Source organism: Salmo salar, chromosome ssa06, assembly GCF_905237065.1.
Source record: "Salmo salar chromosome ssa06, Ssal_v3.1, whole genome shotgun sequence".
NCBI classification, from domain to species: domain Eukaryota; kingdom Metazoa; phylum Chordata; class Actinopteri; order Salmoniformes; family Salmonidae; genus Salmo; species Salmo salar.
The window spans coordinates 37,116,959-37,137,336 of NC_059447.1; the positions used below are offsets into that span (position 1 = coordinate 37,116,959).

The 20,378-nt window shown below is 42.0% G+C and overlaps 2 protein-coding genes across 5 annotated transcripts in view; both read right to left on the reverse strand.

Annotated features, from left to right (window-relative positions):
* trip10a (thyroid hormone receptor interactor 10a) overlaps window positions 1-10,888 on the reverse strand; it is a 28,660-nt gene extending 17,772 nt beyond the window's left edge. For both annotated transcript variants that reach the window (XM_014203923.2, XM_014203920.2), the window contains exon 1: window positions 10,602-10,888. In XM_014203923.2, coding sequence (XP_014059398.1) covers window positions 10,602-10,625 — 24 coding nt within the window. In that variant the 5' untranslated portion in view covers window positions 10,626-10,888. The remainder of the gene's footprint in view (window positions 1-10,601) is intronic.
* Window positions 10,889-10,944: 56 nt separating this feature from the next.
* icam5 (intercellular adhesion molecule 5) lies at window positions 10,945-19,368 on the reverse strand. Of its 3 annotated transcripts, XM_045720476.1 has the most exons (13): window positions 19,081-19,368; window positions 17,169-17,222; window positions 16,781-17,044; window positions 16,355-16,684; window positions 16,006-16,236; window positions 15,643-15,876; window positions 15,015-15,365; window positions 14,627-14,890; window positions 14,202-14,531; window positions 13,845-14,075; window positions 13,482-13,715; window positions 12,941-13,204; window positions 10,945-12,663 (listed from the first exon to the last, which is right to left on the reverse strand). In XM_045720476.1, exons 1-13 carry the CDS (start codon window positions 19,133-19,135, stop codon window positions 12,455-12,457), a joined length of 3,051 nt encoding a protein of 1,016 aa, XP_045576432.1. In that variant the 5' UTR covers window positions 19,136-19,368; the 3' UTR covers window positions 10,945-12,454. The 3 variants fall into 3 exon arrangements, with proteins under 3 accessions (XP_045576432.1, XP_045576433.1, XP_045576434.1); XM_045720477.1 differs by lacking the exon at window positions 17,169-17,222 and having other exon boundaries at window positions 19,081-19,338; XM_045720478.1 differs by lacking the exons at window positions 15,643-15,876; window positions 16,006-16,236.
* Between the last annotated feature and the right edge of the window lie 1,010 nt (window positions 19,369-20,378).

The window sequence follows — 20,378 nt, forward strand, 5'->3', positions numbered from 1 at the left end:
CTCTACTCCTCCCGTTGTGGGGTCTGAGACGCCGAAGCCTCCCACCGTTAGCTCTGACAAATTGAAAACCCTAGTCATTGGCGACTCCATTACCCGCAGTATTAGACTTAAAACGAATCATCCAGCGATCATACACTGTTTACCAGGGGGCAGGGCTACCGACGTTAAGGCTAATCTAAAGACGGTGCTGGCTAAAGCTAAAACTGGCGAGTGTAGAGAGTATAGAGATATTGTTATCCACGTCGGCACCAACGATGTTAGGATGAAACAGTCAGAGGTCACCAAGCGCAACATAGCTTCAGCGTGTAAATCAGCTAGAAAGATGTGTCGGCATCGATTAATTGTCTCTGGCCCCCTCCCAGTTAGGGGGAGTGATGAGCTCTACAGCAGAGTCTCACAACTCAATCGCTGGTTGAAAACTGTGTTCTGCCCCTCCCAAAAGATAGAATTTGTAGATAATTGGCCCTCTTTCTGGGACTCACCCACAAACAGGACCAAGCCTGGCCTGTCGAGGAGTGACGGACTCCATCCTAGCTGGAGGGGTGCTCTCATCTTATCTACGAACATAAACAGGGCTCTAACTCCTCTAGCTCCACAATGAAATAGGGTGCAGGCCAGGCAGCAGGCTGTTAGCCAGCCTGCCAGCTTAGTGGAGTCTGCCACTAGCACAGTCAGTGTAGTCAGCTCAGCTTTCCCCATTGAGACCGTGTCTGTGCCTCGATCTAGGTTGGGCAAAATTAAAGATGGCGGTGTTCGCTTTAGCAATCTCACTAGTATAAAGACCTCCTCCATTCCTGCCATTATTGAAAGAGATTGTGATACCTCACATCTCAAAATTGGGTTACTTAATGTTAGATCGCTCACTTCCAAGGCAGTTATAGTCAATGAACTAATCACTGATCATAATCTTGATGTGATTGGCCTGACTGAAACATGGCTTAAGCCTGATGAATTTACTGTGTTAAATGAGGCCTCACCCCCTGGTTACACTAGTGACCATACCCCCCGTGCATCCGGCAAAGGCGGAGGTGTTGCTAACATTTATGATAGCAAATTTCAATTTACAAAAAAAAAAAAGACGTTTTCGTCTTTTGAGCTTCTAGTCATGAAATCTATGCAGCCTACTCAATCACTTTTTATAGCTACTGTTTACAGGCCTCCTGGGCCATATGCAGTGTTCCTCACTGAGTTCCTATCGGATCTTGTAGTCATAGCAGATAATATTCTAATTTTTGGTGACTTTAACATTCACATGGAAAAGTCCACAGACCCACTCCAAAAGGCTTTCGGAGCCATCATCGACTCAGTGGGTTTTGTCCAACATGTCTCTGGACCTACTCACTGCCACAGTCATACTCTGGACCTAGTTTTGTCCCATGGAATAAATGTTGTGGATCTTAATGTTTTCCTCATAATACTGGATTATCGGACCACCATTTTATTGCGTTTGCAACAAATAATCTGCTCAGACCCCAACCAAGGAGCATTAAAAGTCGTGCTATAAATTCTCAGACAACCCAAAGATTCCTTGATGCCCTTCCAGACTCCCTCTGCCTACCCAAGGACGTCAGAGGACAAAAATCAGTTAACCACCTAACCGAGGAACTCAATTTAACCTTGCGCAATACCCTAGATGCAGTTGCACCCCTAAAAACATCTGTCATAAGAAACTAGCTCCCTGGTATACAGAAAATACACGAGCTCTGAAGCAAGCTTCCAGAAAATTGGAACGGAAATGGCGCCACACCAAACTGGAAGTCTTCCGATTAGCTTGGAAAGACAGTACCGTGCAGTATCGAAGAGCCCTCACTGCTTCTCGATCATCCTATTTTTCCAACTTAATTGAGGAAAATAAGAACAATCCGAAATTTCTTTTTGATACTGTCGCAAAGCTAACTAAAAAGCAGCATTCGCAAATGGAGAATGGCTTTCACTTCAGCAGTAATACATTTATGAACTTCTTTGAGGAAAAGATCATGATCATTAGAAAGCAAATTACGGACTCCTCTTTAAATCTGCGTATTCCTCCAAAGCTCCATTGTCCTGAGTCTGCACAACTCTGCCACGACCTAGGATCAAGGGAGATAAAGTGTTTTAGTACTATATCTCTTGACACAATGATGAAAATAATCATGGCCTCTAAACCCTCAAGCTGCATACTGGACCCTATTCCAACTAAACTACTGAAAGAGCTGCTTCCTGTGCTTGGCCCTCCTATGTTGAACATAATAAACGGCTCTCTATCCACCGGATGTGTACCAAGCTCACTAAAAGTGGCAGTAATAAAGCCTCTCTTGAAAAAGCCGAATCTGGTTTTAGACCCCATCATAGCACTGAGACTGCACTTGTGAAGGTGGTAAATGACCTTTTAATGATGTCAGACCGAGGCTCTGCATCTGTCCTCGTGCTCCTAGATCTTAGTGCTGCTTTTGATACCATCGATCACCACATTCTTTTGGAGATATTGGAAACCCAAATTGGTCTACATGGACAAGTTCTGGCCTGGTTTAGATCTTATCTGTCGGAAAGATATCAGTTTGTCTCTGTGAATGGTTTGTCCTCTGACAAATCAATTGTAAATTTCGGTGTTCCTCAAGGTTCCGTTTTAGGACCACTATTGTTTTCACTATATATTTTACCTCTTGGGGATGTCATTCGAAAACATAATGTTAAATTTCACTGCTATGCGGACGACACACAGCTGTACATTTCAATGAAACATGGTGAAGCCCCAAAATTGCCCTCGCTAGAAGCCTGTGTTTCAGACATAAAGAAGTGGATGGCTGCAAACTTTCTACTTTTAAACTCGGACAAAACAGAGATGCTTGTTCTAGGTCCCAAGAAACAAAGAGATCTTCTGTTGAATCTGACAATTAATCTGGATGGTTGTACAGTCGTCTCAAATAAAAAACTGAAGGACCTCGGCGTTACTCTGGACCCTGATCTCTCTTTTGAAGAACATATCAAGACTGTTTCAAGGACAGCTTTTTTCCATCTACGTAACATTGCAAAAATCAGAAACTTTCTGTCCAAAAATGATGCAGAAAAATTCATCCATGCTTTTGTTACTTCTAGGCTGGACTACTGCAATGCTCTACTTTCCGGCTACCCGGATAAAGCACTAAACAAACTTCAGTTAGTGCTAAATACGGCTGCTAGAATCCTGACTAGAACCAAAATATTTGATCATATTACTCCAGTGCTAGCCTCCCTACACTGGCTTCCTGTTAAGGCTAGGGCTGATTTCAAGGTTTTACTGCTAACCTACAAAGCATTACATGGGCTTGCTCCTACCTATCTTTCCGATTTGGTCCTGCCGTACATACCTACACGTACGCTACGGTCACAAGACGCAGGCCTCCTAATTGTCCCTACAATTTCTAAGCAAACGGCTGGAGGTAGGGCTTTCTCCTATAGAGCTCCATTTTTATGGAATGGTCTGCCTACCCATGTGAGAGACGCAGACTCAGTCTCAACCTTTAAGTCTTTACTGAAGACTTATCTCTTCAGTAGGTCCTATGATTAAGTATAGTCTGGCCCAGGAGTGTGAAGGTGAACGGAAAGGCTGGAGCAACAAACCGCCCTTGCCCCTCTCAGGGATTCTCTGCCTCTAACCCTATTGGGCGTTCACTGGGCTTCCCATTACTGAGGGGGACGTGGTCTTCCTGTCTGAGTTGGCGCCCCCCCCTTGGGTTATGCCGTGGCGGAGATCTTTGTTGGCTATACTCGGCCTTGTCTTAGGACGGTAAGTTGGTGGTTGGAGACATCACTCTAGTGGTGTGGGGGCTGTGCTTTGGCAAAGTGGGTGGGGTTATATCCTGCCTGTTTGGCCCTGTCCGGGGGTATCATCGGATGGGGCTACAGTGTCTTCTGATCCCTCCTGTCTCAGCCTCCAGTATTTATGCTGCAGTAGTTTATGTGTCGGGGGGCTAGGGTCAGTCTGTTACATCTGGAGTATTTCTCTTGTCTTATCCGGTGTCCTGTGTGAATTTAAATATGCTCTCTCTAACTCTCTCTTTCTCTCGGAGGACCTGAGCCCTAGGACCATGCCTCAGGACTACCTGGCATGATGACTCCTTGCTGTCCCCAGTCCACCTGGCCGTGCTGCTGCTCCAGTTTCAACTGTTCTGCCTGCGGCTATGGAACCCTGACCTGTTCACCGGACGTGCTACCTGTCCCCGACCTGCTGTTCTCAACTCTCTAGAGACAGCAGGAGCGGTAGAGATACTCTCAAAGATCGGCTACGAAAAAGCCAACTGACACTTACTCTTGAGTTACTGACTTGTTGCACCCTCGACAACTACTATGATTATTATTATTTGACCATGCTGGTCATTTATGAACATTTTAACATCTTGACCATGTTCTGTTATAATATCCACCTGGCACAGCCAGAAGAGGAATGGCCACCCCTCATAGCCTGGTTCCTCTCTAGGTTTCTTCCTAGGTTTTGGCCTTTCTAGGGAGTTTTTCCTAGGGAGTTTTTCCTAGCCACCGTGCTTCTTTCACATGCATTGCTTGCTGTTTGGGGTTTTAGGCTGGGTTTCTGTACAGCACTTTGAGATATCAGCTGATGTACGAAGGGCTATATAAATACATTTGATTTGATTTGATGAGCTTGGCTCAAGCAGCCATGCCCATGAGAGTGTGTGTTCCATCCATGCGCGCGGTGGGCAGCAGGAGGCAAAAGTGTCCCATTTCTGGGAATCAACTGTGTGACAACTTGTTGTAGGCATGGCCCTCCCAAAAGTGGATCCTTCCTTAGGACAAAACTAGTCTTGGGACAAGGAATGTCAATGAAATTCACTCAAGTTCATAACATCAAAGGCCTAGGCCCTAGACATTCTGAATGTCTGGCAGTTTGTGCACAACCATCTGGGTCATAAGCTTTTTCTTGACAAATGAAACATTGACTTGAACTTGGCTAGCTAGCTAATACCATAATGATCTGAAAGACAAGAGACCAGCACAAGCTGCTTTGTTCTTCAGCATCCCCAATGACAGCACTTTGATTTGAGTTACTAATCGTGCTATAACTTATATAGCTGCTACAATGGCTGTGTTTACACAGACAGCCCAATTCTGCTCTTTTGCCCATTTATGGAAGGGGGGGGGCTTATATACAGATTCAGGAATGCGCACATGCAGGAACGCCACAAATTGCGTGCTGCAATCACACACTATTACAATTATGGGCAAAATAAACTGATCTGATTGAGCAAAGGACAAATTAGTGAAAAATATCCGAATTGGACTGCCTGTGTAAACACCGTCACATTTGTATCTGTTCAGAGAGTGACATGCTGGTCCAACTCAAGGTGTCAAAAAAATAATATGGACCCATCCAATTGGCAACAGATTTTCATGTGAATATTCAAAAATATTAGTCATTTCAGAGTTTCCATTAGGAAAATCTGGCACCGGACAACAGGGAACATTTTTATTGACCAGACATTTGAGAAATTTTATGGACATCCATATGCATTCAGATCCAACCTGAGGCAGCCAGCAGCATCAATAAATGAAGGATGCTGGCCAAATTAGCCACATTTACGAGTCCTTAAAAACCACCCTTAAACAAATTACAAAAACATTATTCCTTCTGTTTCAATGTGTAGCATATGCAAAACTTTAGACTATTTTGAGGCTACTTTCCTAAAACAATTGTCCACCTCACGGTTCAGCTGTTAGAGATTTGAGCACTAAATGCATCAGGGCATTGCATGCAAAGGCTTCCGTGTCCACAGTATGATATTCATATTTTAACAGCTTATTTCTTGTTGTGCACAAATTTGTTTACATCCCTGTAAGTGAGCTTTTCTCATTTGCCAAGATAATCCATCGACCTGACAGGTGTGGCATATCAAGAAGCTGATTAAACAGCACGATCATTACACAGGTGCACCTTGTGCTGGGGACAATATAAGGCCACAAAAATTACTACAGGGGAGTATCCTGCAACTTTGCACAACCATTGAAGAGGAGTGGGACAACATTCCACAATCAGCCGCCTGACAACTCCATGCGACGGGGCTATGTCACGCTGCATGAGGCACGCTGCCTAGTTAAATAAAGCTTAAATTAAAAAAATGGTCACACCAGATACTACCTGGTTTTCTGATCCACGCCCCTTCCTTCGTTTTTAAGGTATCTGTGACCAACAGTCATGTGAAATCCATAGATTTGGGCCTAATGAATGTATTTCAATTGACTGATTTCCTTATATGAACTGTAACTCAGTAACATGTTTGAACTCGTTGCACGTTGCGTTTATATATTTTTGTTCAGTATGCATGCATGCAAGTATGCATGCGTATGTGTACAAAGTATTCAGACCTCTTGACTTTTTCCACATTTTGTTGCATTACAGCCTTATTCTAAAATTCATTACATTGATAAGGAAAATTAACAATCTACACACAATACCTCAATCACAAACAAAAACAGGTTTTTAGAAAATGTTGCTAATTTCTTACAAAAAACATATCACATTTACATAAGTATTCAGACCATTTACTCAGTACTTTGTTCAAGCACCTTTGGCAGCGATTACAGCCTAGGGTCTTCTTGGGTATGACGCGACAAGCTTGGCACACCTGTATTTGGGGAGTTTCTCCCATTCTTCTCTGCAGATCCTCTCAGGTTCGGTCAGGTTGGATGGGGAGCGTCGCTGCACAGCTATTTTCAGGTCTCTCCAGAGATGTTCGATCGGGTTCAAGTCCGGGCTCTGGCTGGGTCACTCAAGGACATTCAGAGACTTGTCCCGAAGCCACCCTGCGTTGTCTTGGCTGTGTGCTTAGGGTCGTTGTCCTATTGAAAGCTGAACCTTCACCCCAGTCTGGAGGCCCTGAGCACACTGGAGCAGGTTTTCATCAAGGATCTCTCTGTACTTTGCTCTGTTCATCTTTCCCTCGATCCTGACTAGTCTCCCAGTCCCTGCCGCTGAAAAACATTCCCACAGCATGATGCTGCCAACACGCTTTACCATAGGGATAGTACCAGGTTTCCTCCAGACGTGATGCTTGGTATTCAGGCCAAAGAGTTAAATCTTGGTTTCATCAGACCAGAGAATCTTGTTTCTCATGGTCTGAGAGCCCTTTAGGTGCCTTTTGGCAAACTCCAAGTGGGCTGTCAAGTGTCTTTTACTGAGGAGTGGCTTCTGTCTGGCCACTCTACCTCAAGGCCTGATTGAAGGTTGTCCTTCTGAAAGGTTATCCCATCTCCACAGAGGAACTCTTGAGATCTGTGAGAGTGACCATCGGGTTCTTGGTCACCTCCCTGAACATGGCCCTTTTCCCCGATTGCTCAGTTTGGCCAGGCGGCCAGCTCAAGGAAGAGTCTTGGTGGTTCTAAACTTCTTCCATTTAAGAACGATGGAGGCCACTGTGTTCTTGGGGACCTTCAAAGCTGCAGAAATGTGTTGGTACCTTTCCCCAGATCTGCGCCTCGACACAATCCTGTATCGGAGCTCTACGGAGAATTCCTTCAACCTCATGCCCGGATTTTTGCTCTGACATGCACTGTCAACTGTGGGAACTTAAAATAGACAGGTGTGTGCCTTTCCAAATCATGTCCAATCAATTTAATTTACCACAGGTGGACTCCAATCAAGTTGTAGAAACATCTCAAGGATGATCAATGGAAACAGGATGGACCAGAGCTCAATTTCGAGTCTCATAGCAAAGGGTCTGAATACTTATGTAAATAAGGTATCTGTTTTATATATTTGCAAATAAAAAAGTTTAAACTGTTTTTGCTTTGTCATTATGGGGTAGTGTGTGTAGATTGATGAGAAAAAATGCATTTAATCCATTTTCGAATAAGGCTGTAATGTAACAATATGTGAAAAGGGGTCTGAAGGGGTCTGAATACTTTGAGTATCTGCTTCCATACATTTTTTCAACTGGTGCCGGGGGACCTTCAGATGAGTCTTGCAAAACAACTGACATGTACATGTTTGTGAGTCTAACCTTTCCACAGAGGGGTCATATTAGTGTAACCCAGACTGTTTGGATGCTACAGACAGAAGTTGGCAGATCGGCTGTACCAACTTCAGGCGTGTCCCATGGTGTTCGTGAGAGTAATCTTTCCATAGAGGAGTCATAATAGTTTGTAAGCCAAACCGTTCCGACGCTACATACGATTTTGTGAGAAGACAGATTTTCGGGATGTCTCATGGTCTGACAAACCCTGCTCTAGTTCTGCCACCTTTCACCGCAGATGCGGAACTGCGACATCAGCGGATGCGGTGGATTGAGACGCATCCAATGCAAAAAAACGGATCTCTTGCTTGAATTGACTGATTTTTATTATTATTATGCTAACTAGAGTTCCGCAGGGCACGGACATCAACTCTAGGGGGTTTTAAAGCAAACTTAAAGCACACTCAGAGCTGCCAACTCTCACACATTGGCCCTTACCATGTAGGTCCATTGCTTGGTCAAGAGTTGTTGATATCTGATAGAGTTTTGCATAATATATCCCATGCCTCAACTGGATTCGCCCGAGCTTTATTTATCACGGCCACTGATCACTCTATAGGAACATTATCTTGAAAATGTTTGCGGTGAGACGATTGTAGGGGTAATCCAAGCACTAAGGATAACATTAATTGCTGATGTTAACCCCGCATAAGTGATTCATTTTCTGAACCAGTTGCAGTACAAATGCCGAGTCCTCATTCAACAAAAGCAAAAAGGTGGATCTTTGTTAGTAAGGAAATTTGAAACATGTAACCAGACTGGGACACCACAGGACATTCCCAAATCATGTGCATTAGTGTTCCAACAGCATTCATGCAGCATCTATCACATATTGGAGTAGGAATCAGCTTCATAGAATGCAGCCTTTTGACAGCATGTACTAAAGTCGATTTCATCCACACTTGCATTAGTCCCCTCGTTTGGTGATCAATAATTCTGTCAAACAGATTGTGAACCGAAAACTGTATGTTTGATTCTAGAGGGGGGGGGGGGGGGCAATGAATATAACAATTATTTGGTTAGGGTGTAGGGACAGATTTATGTCATCTTGTCTTCAGGAGATTTTATCATCAATTTACTTTAGTCTGATCTGTGGAACAATTCTCATTCTTAACAATGGGCTAAAATATAGGTTAATTACTATGCTTGTCAGCATGAACAATACGGGTATTCCCCACACATTTTATTATTCCACTTCTTCCCGATTTTGCCAGTGTAATCACACATCTGAAGTCTGATATGGCTACTTGTGTCTTTGAAAATGAATGGTATTATTGCAGCCATTCATGGACAGTTTTGAATAAATTATACAAATAAGCATTGATATTAAACGCTCCAGGAATCAAATATTTTAGTATTGTGCACAAGCTAGGCACAGATGACAGCAAGGATCTTCAACTATATAGTAAGCAAGTACGTAAGTAGTCTCGCACGAGCCGCAACGGCTCATAGGGCAGGAGCCCATCTCCTGTTTCTGTAGCGTGAGGCAGCTTGATGTAATATAAATGTAATAATATAATGTAAAATAATATATATGGATGAGACGCTAGTCTATCGCAGGGCCTTACCTACAATCTATCTCCTGAGTAGGCACAAACCACCTGAATATTGATATGGATTCGATTTTTCATCAAGTTTGGGTGATTGAAATAAAATATTGTTATAACAAACAAAAAAATTCAAAACACCCAGCACTTGAGAAACATAGATCAGGTATGGCCAACTCTCCTGGAGAGCAAGCAGGATTTTCTTCCAGCCCTATTTTAAAGAGAGTTGCCCACTACCATCAACCATCAATATTAAAAATTCCTGTTCCGAGCCTTGGTGTAGTGGTAACACTCCCTGGCATGTGTTGCATACAACTTTCCACCTGAGAACAGGGATCAAATCCCTGCTTACAACCTTCCCATTGTTTCTAGTATTTGCCAGTGTCCCTATCTCCATTTCATTCCTGTCTGAAAGTGTCAAACCACAACAACAACAAATATACATCATCCCAAAAAATCTCAAAGTAACAAAGTCGTCAAATTGAGTGTTCATTTCATGTTCAAAGCATCCTAAATACACCTAACCTGTGGTTTAATTTGGGGTTTTTTTCTCACCCCGGTCATAGGCCTACGTCATGTCAAAATACATAGAATTGCAGAAAATTTGTTGTTTTAAAACAGTAACATTTTCTTGGGGGAAGACCTCCAGGGTCCCATCTAGGGGTTGTGCCAGGGGGCAATGAAATTCACACGCAAATCTCCGCTCCAAGATTTATTTTAAAGCGTATTTCCTGCAATTGTACGATATCGTATGTATGTTTGCATGATACCAGAGGACGAAGCCCAAATGAGTTCCAAAAAAATAAATATTTATATTATTCTTTTTTACACTTGGTACACGCGGTCAATTTTGACCCCGTTCTGAGTCCAGTTGAATATGGCTGGGACAGATGTTCTGAGAAAGAATTCTCAGCATAGTTTGACTACCTCCATCAAACCCAGTCTCTTGGTATGCTCATACTCGTAGAAGAACCTACATGCTACATCACATTAAAAGTGGCAAAAACAATACTTTGCAAAACTTCACGACAGCTAAAGCCCTTGGCAGATCCCAGACAGCTCGCAAACTCACCCAGAGATCCGTGCCCCAGTCCATGTTGAACGTCTTCTTATCAGCGGATCCCTGAATACAAAGAACTTATTCAAAGTTATCCCAATTTGGAGGACGCCTCAATCCTGCGAGATGAATTCCGAGGACGCTCAAATACCCCTTCTGTATCCTTTCCGTTACTAAACAGTGAGAATCATTTCTCCCTATAATTTAGCTAACTAATCTAGTTAATCTAAACAATATTCGTAGCAAAGGAAAGAGGGATAAACTAGCTTTCATATCCGCGTCACTCCCAAATCCTAATTCTTAAAGGGACAGTTCCCTAATGTATTTGTCTTCAATAAAACGTTCACTGACGACAGACTGGCAGTGGCATGTCATAAGCAGTGAAGCTTGTTTATTTATGGGAATACACAAGTCACTTTTAAAAACAGTTTTGAAAATAGTTTTATAACGGAAAATGAATGTTCAGATTCTATTGTAATTAGACTACAGCAAGCAATACAATTAAGTATTGATATAGAAATATGAACATTCTTATTAAATTCCTTTGTATGTTGTCAGATGCAAGACACTTGAACAGGCAAAAATCTACAAAAGCATTTTAAAAACATTAGTCACACAAAAAAGCTCATAGTTAGAGTGTGTAAACACAATTCAACAAACTGTACCACTGAATCAAGGCCTATGTATCAACAGTATTCTGATTCATTTTCTAGACTGAGGTAAGCACATACACATAGCTACTTCATACTTACATAAATCCTCAAATCCTCAAATTTTACAACACTATTTGTTCAAGAGGGCAGCCAGCACATGGCAGTAATTATTTAATTTTGTTATTTTCTTATACAGTGCAATTCCTAGCAGGGGCACAACTTTCACTGGGGACGGGGGCATGTCCCCCCCACATTCTGAGATTCAATTTTGTCCTCCCCAGTTTTATCATTGGAATGTGATACAAAACTAGCCAACGGTGTGCTTTAAGACCATGTGGATGTCTCCGAGCGGTTGCATAGGCTGTTTGGAGTGTTTATCTGACTGGATATATTTTTTTAAATAATATTATGTCCCCCCACTTCTAAAACCAAAGTTGTGGCTCTCGTCCAGTCTACACATAGTTGACATTGACTCCAAATCCCATACAAGTACATTAACAGTAAACTCACATAGATTTGTTACTCAAAGTCACATTCAAAATCAAGCAAAATACATTACTCCGATTGAATCCCCACCCTAGTCTTACATTTTAAATACTTTTGCAGATCACGCAGTCTCATTGTTGTTTGAAATAAATTATATTTAGTTTTTCATTCAGAATGAATTGTTCAATGATGTGGATGAAATGTATTTTTAACGATTTGATTGACTAAATCCCATTGTTGCACGTAGACCAAATCATTTTAATGTTGTACAAAAGTGTTACTGTGCGTGAAGTTTAAAATGCATTCTGTCATTACAAAATTTGGAATGTGATATATTTTAACCCCCCCACAAAAACTTTACACACACAAAAAAAAAATACATTTCATGAATCTTTACAAGCGGGAGGGACTCTTATTTAATTGGTCTTCAACTCGTGGTTCAGTCACTTCAGTCAGGGTAAGTGGAGTTCACAGGAGATTGTTGGCACCTTATCGGGAGAAGACGGGCTCGTGGTAATGGCTGGAGCGCAATCAGTGGAATGGTATCCACGCTCCGGTCCAGCCATTATTATGGTCCGTCCTCCCCTCAGTAACCTCTATTGGACTGGAGTTAGCCTGCCCAGGAGCAGATTAGTTCTGAAATGGACCTGGCTAAAGGGTGAGACACTTTAGTATGACTGGCTATCCCGAGTTGAACTCAGAGTTTATCTAATTTACTTAGGTAAGTCCTCAAACCTTCATAGGATACCCCTCTGGATCATGGTTGCCTACCCCTGTTGTAGGTAGTGGCATCAATGGAACACCGTTTGGCTGGTTCACTGGTATGAAATCATAAAATCCTTGTCTTTTCTTACACATAAAGAAGACTATCGGGAAGACTATCAGGAGAATGACCAGGAAAACGAATACAATCGTCAAAATTATACTTGTGAAGCCACCTGAAGAGGAGGAAATAGAAGGAGAACAGGCGAGTTTAGACATGATTCAGACCAATTCTGTTTATAAATTGATTCAGGCTAGGTCGTGATCTAGGATTCGTGTTTCGCAATTCAGCTCTGTGGAATTAAATGCGATTCATTCATTCATTCATTCATTCATTCATTCATTCATCTTACTGAAAGAATATGAAGTATGTCTTATGACAACATGAATCACTACATCAGGGTCAGCTACGTTTCTACCGTAACATAACCCACAGCCGGTCAGTTATAATACCTTTCATAGTTACTGTTGTTGTTCTGGTGGCCGTCCCAACTCTATTCGTGGCAGTGCAGATGTAGATCCCAGCATTGGTAGACGTGGCTTTGGTGATTCTAATAGTCCTCTGGCGCCCCTCAGTGGACGACTTCACATTGTGTGCATCGTTGTTGGTCCACCTCAGCTCAGGAGGAGGGTTCCCCTCAGCACTGCAGTTCAGAGACACATCACTGCCTGCACTCACCTCCACTGTGTCATTCCCTAGAAGGAACTCAGGAGCATCTAAGGAGAAAGGAGGTGCTTTTAGAGTAGACCACTCAAAACTATGCAACTTATGGGATTTCAGATGGGTTGCCATGCAGTTCAGTTGAGACTAAAATACAGTAACTTTAAGGTGGTAAACAATTATGTAAAACCTGTCTCAATCTCTATTAGGCCTATGCTACCTTAAAGATTGGTTAGAACAGTGTAAAGCTGATAGCATGTGTGGCTAGAATTAGTTAAACGTTTGTAAAATAGTCCAATAATAACATACTTGAAAGATAGAAACATGACTTACACAAGACGTCAATAAAAAGATTGTGAGTGGCTTTTCCATGTGTGTTGTTTGTAACCAGGGTGTACGCCCCTCTGTTTCCCCTAGTGAGACTTTGATGGATATCCACTTCCTGTTGGCCTTTCAACCAGGTGATTTTAGAAGAAGGGTTGCCATCAACTGTACAGGTGACTGAGAGGTTGTGATTTTCATTCTCTTTAACTTTATATTGATTAGTACATTTAAACTTGGGGGCATCTGAAAAGAGTAGGGAGAGAAATATTCAGCATAGATGTCATCAATTTGAAAACAGATAGAGAAGCGTCTTACAGGAAGCAATCTGACAGATCTCATTTCGCAATACAATACTAGATCTCACACACTTACATTCCACTGTGATGTGAACAGTAGAGCTGGTGCTGCCTATGTCATTGGTGATCGTGATGACATACTGGCCAAAGTCTGTCCTGGCCAGGGGTGTAGAGGCATTGACCTGTCTGCTCTCCTGGTACCACACAACGTTAGGGGGAGGATTCCCATTGAATGTACAAGGGATCCTGTCGAGGGTGGAATTCTCCACGACACTGTACTGGCTTGGACATTCAATCACTGGCTTGTCTGCAAATGGAGAGATGGAGAGAAGAAGCATCAACTCAAAATGAGTAAATTGGAAGCTATACCTGTCATGTGGTTCTGTTTTTGATTTATGATAATGAAAAAGATCAAGATTAATAGTCAACTCACAGTGCACAGTAATGCTGAGAGGTTCTGATGTTACTGTAGGATGGGGTTGTGGTCCCTCTGGTCCCAGGTCCAGTTCTGCTCTACATCTATACTGAGCTCCATCATCATGTCTACTGGGGCTGATCATCAGAGTAGGTGACACATCCACTGGTGTCTTACTGACGTTACTGTAAGTTAATTTATCTAAGGGTTCATTCCCTTTGTACCACTTCACAACCAGGTTCTGTTGAGGAGCCATGTTCTGGATGTCACACTGCAGCTGGTACTCTGTCCCCTCCACCATGGGACCAGAGTGTCTCAGAACAGAGATGGAGACTCTGTCTGGAGTCTCTGTGGAGGAGGTCAACAAGGTTAAAAAAAACTCTACCTGATATACAGTTAAATAGAAACATACCTTTCACATTCACAAGGAGCAAAATACTCACTGTAGAGAATGACTGGAAGTACTTTTGAGGGTTGTTCGTTGTCAATGAGAGTGACGTAGCATTTAGGTTCTATTGTCCAATCAGTAAGGTTATCCACAGTCCAGGTGACAATGTTGACATCTTGTTCAAAACCTGTACCTCCGATTGTGGCCTCCCAGCCCATCCCCTCATGGTCTGTGTATGATGTGCTGCAGTTAACTGAGACTGAGTCTCCATATCTCACCACCACTCTGGGAGGTTTGAGCTCAAGAGGAAAGGTAACTACTGTAAAAACATACAAGAATGAAGACATCAATGTGAAATCCACATCAAATATAAACTGTTCTGCCTTGTGAGATAAGTGAGGGTGAATTAAATAATGTGAGCAAAGAGATGAGCTGGAAAATACCTTTTGGCTTGGCTGTTGCTGGGAGGGTGGTCATAGTTCCTGGAGTTGAGGGTGCTGTGGAGAACATCGTTGGGTGTTGTTGTGGAGGTACATCTACTAGGACATGTATCTGCTTGGTGATGGAGCCCAGTCCATTTGTGACTGTGCAGTTGTAAGTTGCATTAGCTGTTACTCTGGAGATATAGAGAGTACGCAGGCGCCCCACAGTGGCCTCATTGGCATTTCCCTCTGCAGTGTTGTTGGTCCACCTCAGCTCAGGAGGAGGGTTCCCCTCAGCACTGCAGTCCAGAGACACATCACTGCCTGCACTCACCTCCACTGTGTCATTCCCTGGAAGGAACTCAGGAGCATCTAAGGAGAAAGGAGGTGCTTTTAGAGTAGACCACTCAAAACTATGCAACTTATGGGATTTCAGATGGGTTGCCATGCAGTTCAGTTGAGACTAAAATACAGTAACTTTAAGGTGGTAAACAATTATGTAAAACCTGTGTCAATCACTATTAGGCCTATGCTACCTTAAAGATTGGTTAGAACAGTGTAAAGCTGATAGCATGTGTGGCTAGAATTAGTTAAACGCTTGTAAAATAGTCCAATAATAACATACTTGAAAGATAGAAACATGACTTACACAAGACGTCAATAAAAAGATTGTGAGTGGCTTTTCCATGTGTGTTGTTTGTAACCAGGGTGTACGCCCCTCTGTTTCCCCTAGTGAGACTTTGAGGGATATCCACTTCCTGTTGGCCTTTCAACCAGGTGATTTTAGAAGAAGGGTTGCCATCAACTGTACAGGTGACTGAGAGGTTGTGATTTTCATTCTCTTTAACTTTATATTGATCAGTACAGATAAACTTGGGGGCATCTGAAAAGAGTAGGGAGAGAAATATTCAGCATCGATGTCATCAATTTGAAAACAGATAGAGAAGCGTCTTACAGGAAGCAATCTGACAGATCTCATCTCGCAATACAATACTAGATCTCACACACTTACATTCCACTGTGATGTGAACAATAGAGCTGGTGCTGTCTATGTAATTGGTGATCGTGATGACATACTGGCCAAAGTCTGTCCTGGCCAGGGGTGTAGAGACATTGACCTGTCTGCTCTCCTGGTACCACACAACGTTAGGGGGAGGATTCCCATTGAATGTACAAGGGATCCTCTCGAGGGTGGAATTCTCCACGACACTGTACTGGCTTGGACATTCAATCACTGGCTTGTCTGCAAATGGAGAGAAGAAGCATCAACTCAAAATGAGTAAATTGGAAGCTATACCTGTCATGTGGTTCTGTTTTTGATTTATGATAATGAAAAAGATCAAGATTAATAGCCAACTCACAGTGCACAGTAATGCTGAGAGGTTCTGATGTTACTGTAGGATGGGGTTGTGGTCCCTCTGGTCCCAGGTCCAGTTCTGCTCTACATCTATACTGAGCTCCATCATCATGTCTACTGGGGCTGATCATCAGAGTAGGTGACATATCCACTGGTGTCTTACTGACGTTACTGTAAGTTAATTTATCTAAGGGTTCATTCCCTTTGTACCACTTCACAACCAGGTTCTGTAGAGGAGCCATGTTCTGGATGTCACACTGCAGCTGGTACTCTGTCCCCTCCACCATGGGACCAGAGTGTCTCAGAACAGAGATGGAGACGCTGTCTGGAGTCTCTGTGGAGGAGGTCAACAAGGTTAAAAAAATACTCTACCTGATATACAGTTAAATAGAAACATACCTTTCACATTCACAAGGAGCAAAATACTCACTGTAGAGAATGACTGGAAGTACTTTTGAGGGTTGTTTGCCGTCAATGAGAGTCATGTAGCATATAGGTTCTATTGTCCAATCAGTAAGGTTATCCACAGTCCAGGTGACAATGCTGACATTTTTTTTAGAATCTGTACCTCCGAATGTGGCCTCCCAGCCCATCCCCTCATGGTCTGTGGATGATGTGCTGCAGTTAACTGAGACTGAGTCTCCATATCTCACCACCACTCTGGGAGGGTTGAGCTCAAGAGGAAAGGTAACTACTGTAAAAACATACAAGAATGAAGACATCAATGTGAAATCCACATCAAATATAAACTGTTCTGCCTTGTGAGATAAGTGAGGGTGAATTAAATAATGTGAGCAAAGAGATGAGCTGAAAAATACATTTTGGCTTGGCTGTTGCTGGGAGGGTGGTCATAGTTCCTGGAGTTATGGGTGCTGTGGGGAGAATATTACGTTATGTTGTTGATGATCTCATCCCTTCTAAAACGCGTTGAAAGGGGAATCACCTTGCCTAAAATATTCAGACATTATATCCTATTGTGCAAGCACAGTCCCCAAATCCAGAACAAATTCAAGAAAGCGTACAGTATTATATAGAGCCATTATTGCATGGAACTCCGTTCCATCTCATATTACTGAAATAAACAGCAAACCTGGTTTCAAAAACCAGATAAAGCACACCTCACTGCATAACGCCTCCCCCTTATTTGACCTAGATAGTTTGTGTGTATGTATTGATATGTAGGCTGTGTGTGCCCTTTTTATCAATTTAATGTCTAAAATGACATACCCAAATCTAACTGCCTGTAGCTCAGGCCCTGAAGCAAGGATATGCATATTATTGGTACCATTTGAAAGGACACAATTTGAAGTTTGTGTTAATGTGAAAGGAATGTAGGAGAATATAACACAAACGATCTGGTAAAAGTTAATACAAAGAAAAATAACTGTTCTTTTGTATTTCTTTGTACCATTATCTTTGAAATGCAAGAGAAAGGCCATAATGTATTATTCCAGCCCAGGTGCAATTTAGATTGGCCACTAGATGGCAGCAGTGATGTGCAAAGTTTTAGACTGAACCAATAAACCATTGCATTTCTGTTCAAAATGTTGTCTCAAGACTGCCCAAATGTGCCTAATTTGTTTATTAATAACTTTTCATGTTCAAAATTGTGCACTCTCCTCAAACAATAGCATGGTATTCTTTCACTGTAATAGCTACTGTAAATTGGACAGTGTAGTTAGATTAACAAGAATTTAAGCTTTCTGCCAATATCAGATGTGTCTATGTCCTGGGAGATGTTCTTGTTTCTTACATCCTCATGCTAATCGCATTAGCCTATGTTAGCTCAACCGTCCCGTGGATGGGACACCGATCCCGAAGAAGTTTTAAAAGTATGTATTTCTGTCCCTGAGCTGTTCTTGTCTATTAATTTTCTGTATTATGTCATGTTTCATGTATTGTGGGGACCCCAGGAAGAGAGCTTTTGCAAAAGCAGCAGATAAATGGGGAACCTAATAAAATATCCACAATACACAGTATATCATGGAACAACAATTGTTTAAAAGGGCACTGAAAAGCACATAGTCCATCCATATGTGTTCCAAAATGAAAGTCAAAGGATTCTTATTTTTGACAATGGTGGATCTGTCAAATATGGAGCACATACTAGACAAACTACCATACTACCAACAATGCACCACACCCACCATCAGTGGTTTTCAGAAGTCATTTACGTTGCTCTCAATGTTTCACAGCATGGACGTTCACACCCACCACACCCATTTAGACAATGTCATATCACTCAATAACATCAACAGTGTCTGTGTTGTACCTGAGTGAGTGTAAGTGTATTTCTTGTGATTTTATGTTATTATATAATTGTATCCTTTAATTAGGGTCATGAGTTGGTCCTATCCATGTGACCTGACCAGGAAAAACTCAGGGCCCTGTCTACTGATGACTGTTACCTTATTGCATTATTGCTACATATCAATATTCCTTTTTTATTGCTCATTAAATACTTTAATTTCTTGACTTTAATTGCTCTCAAATATTACTCTTCAAATTGACCGTTGTGGGGTTAAAACAAATGTCCTTTATCAACAACCAACTTCCGTTCAAGTTCGGTTAGTGGGAGGTGAGCACATGTTTAAGTACCACCCTGGGAGACAGCAAACAGTTACTATATCACCAGAGTAGATAATAACTATGGTCAACATAAACATAATCCACACAGAGATCACAACAATAGATATTAATAGGTAAGTATGGAACAAATTAACCACTCACCTCCATGTAACAGCATGAGCATGAAGAGGCCCAACATCCTCTGAAGTGAGATCATGGTAGTTCTCTGCCTAGCAAGGTGAGGGTGATGCTGAGCAAGGTGAGGGTGATGGGGGATGTTGTAAGAGACGATACCCTGACTGATGGTCCACCTGTTGGTCCAAGCTCGGTCCTAACACTGTGCTAATGCCAGTTAGTGTATCTCAGGCTGAGAGCTTACTGTGTGAAGCAAGTGTTTCAAAGAGGAAATTCAAACCCTGCCCTGATCCTGCGCAAAGAGGAAACTGCTAAACGGAAACATGACATCAAACCAGTGGTTGAAAAAGTACCCAACTGTCGTACTTGAGGAAAAGTAAAGATACCCTTATAGAAAATGACTCAAGTGAAAGTCACCCAGTAAAATCCTACTTGATATAAGTAAAAAAGTATTTGGTTTTAAATAAACTTAAGTATCAAAAGTAAATGGAATTGCTCAAATATATTTAAGTATCAAAAGTAAAAGTATAAATCATTTCAAATTCCTTATATTAAGCAAGGCACAATTTTGTATTTATTTTTTATTTACGGATAGCCAGGGGCACACTCCAACACTCAGACATAATTTACAGAGCATTTGTGTTTAGTGAGTCTGCCAGATCAGATGCAGTAGGGATGACCAGCGATTTCCTCTATGTGTGTGAATTAGTGTCACGCCCTGGCCATAGAGAGGTTTTTTATTCTCTATTTTGGGTAGGCAAGGGTGTGACTAGGGTGGGCATCCTATGTTCCTTTTTTTATGTTCTTTATTTTCTATGTTTTGGCCGGTATGGTTCTCAAATCAGAGACAGCTGTCTATCGTTGTCTCTGATTGGGAACCATACTTAGGTAGCCCTTTTTCCCACCTTGTGTTGTGGGAAGTTGACTTTGTTTAGGGCACATAGCCTTTAGCTTCACGGTTTGTTGGGTAGTGTTTATTGTTTTGTTCGGCGTCTTTTCTAATAAAAATAATATGTACGCTCATCACGCTGCACCTTGGTCCTCTCCTTTCAACCGACGAGACAATTTTCACGTCCTGTTAAGCATTCATAAGATAACGAGTACTTTTGGGTGTCAAGGAAAACGTATGGAGTAAAAAGTACATTATTTTCTTCAAGAATGTAATAAAGTAAAAGTCATCAAAAATATAAATAGTAATGTACAGATACCCCATAAATCTACTTACGTCGTACTTTAAAGTATTTTTACTTATGTACTTTACACCACTGCATCAAACCACAACGTCAGTTCTCATAAGCAAAAGAAACGGACTCCTACCTCACCTT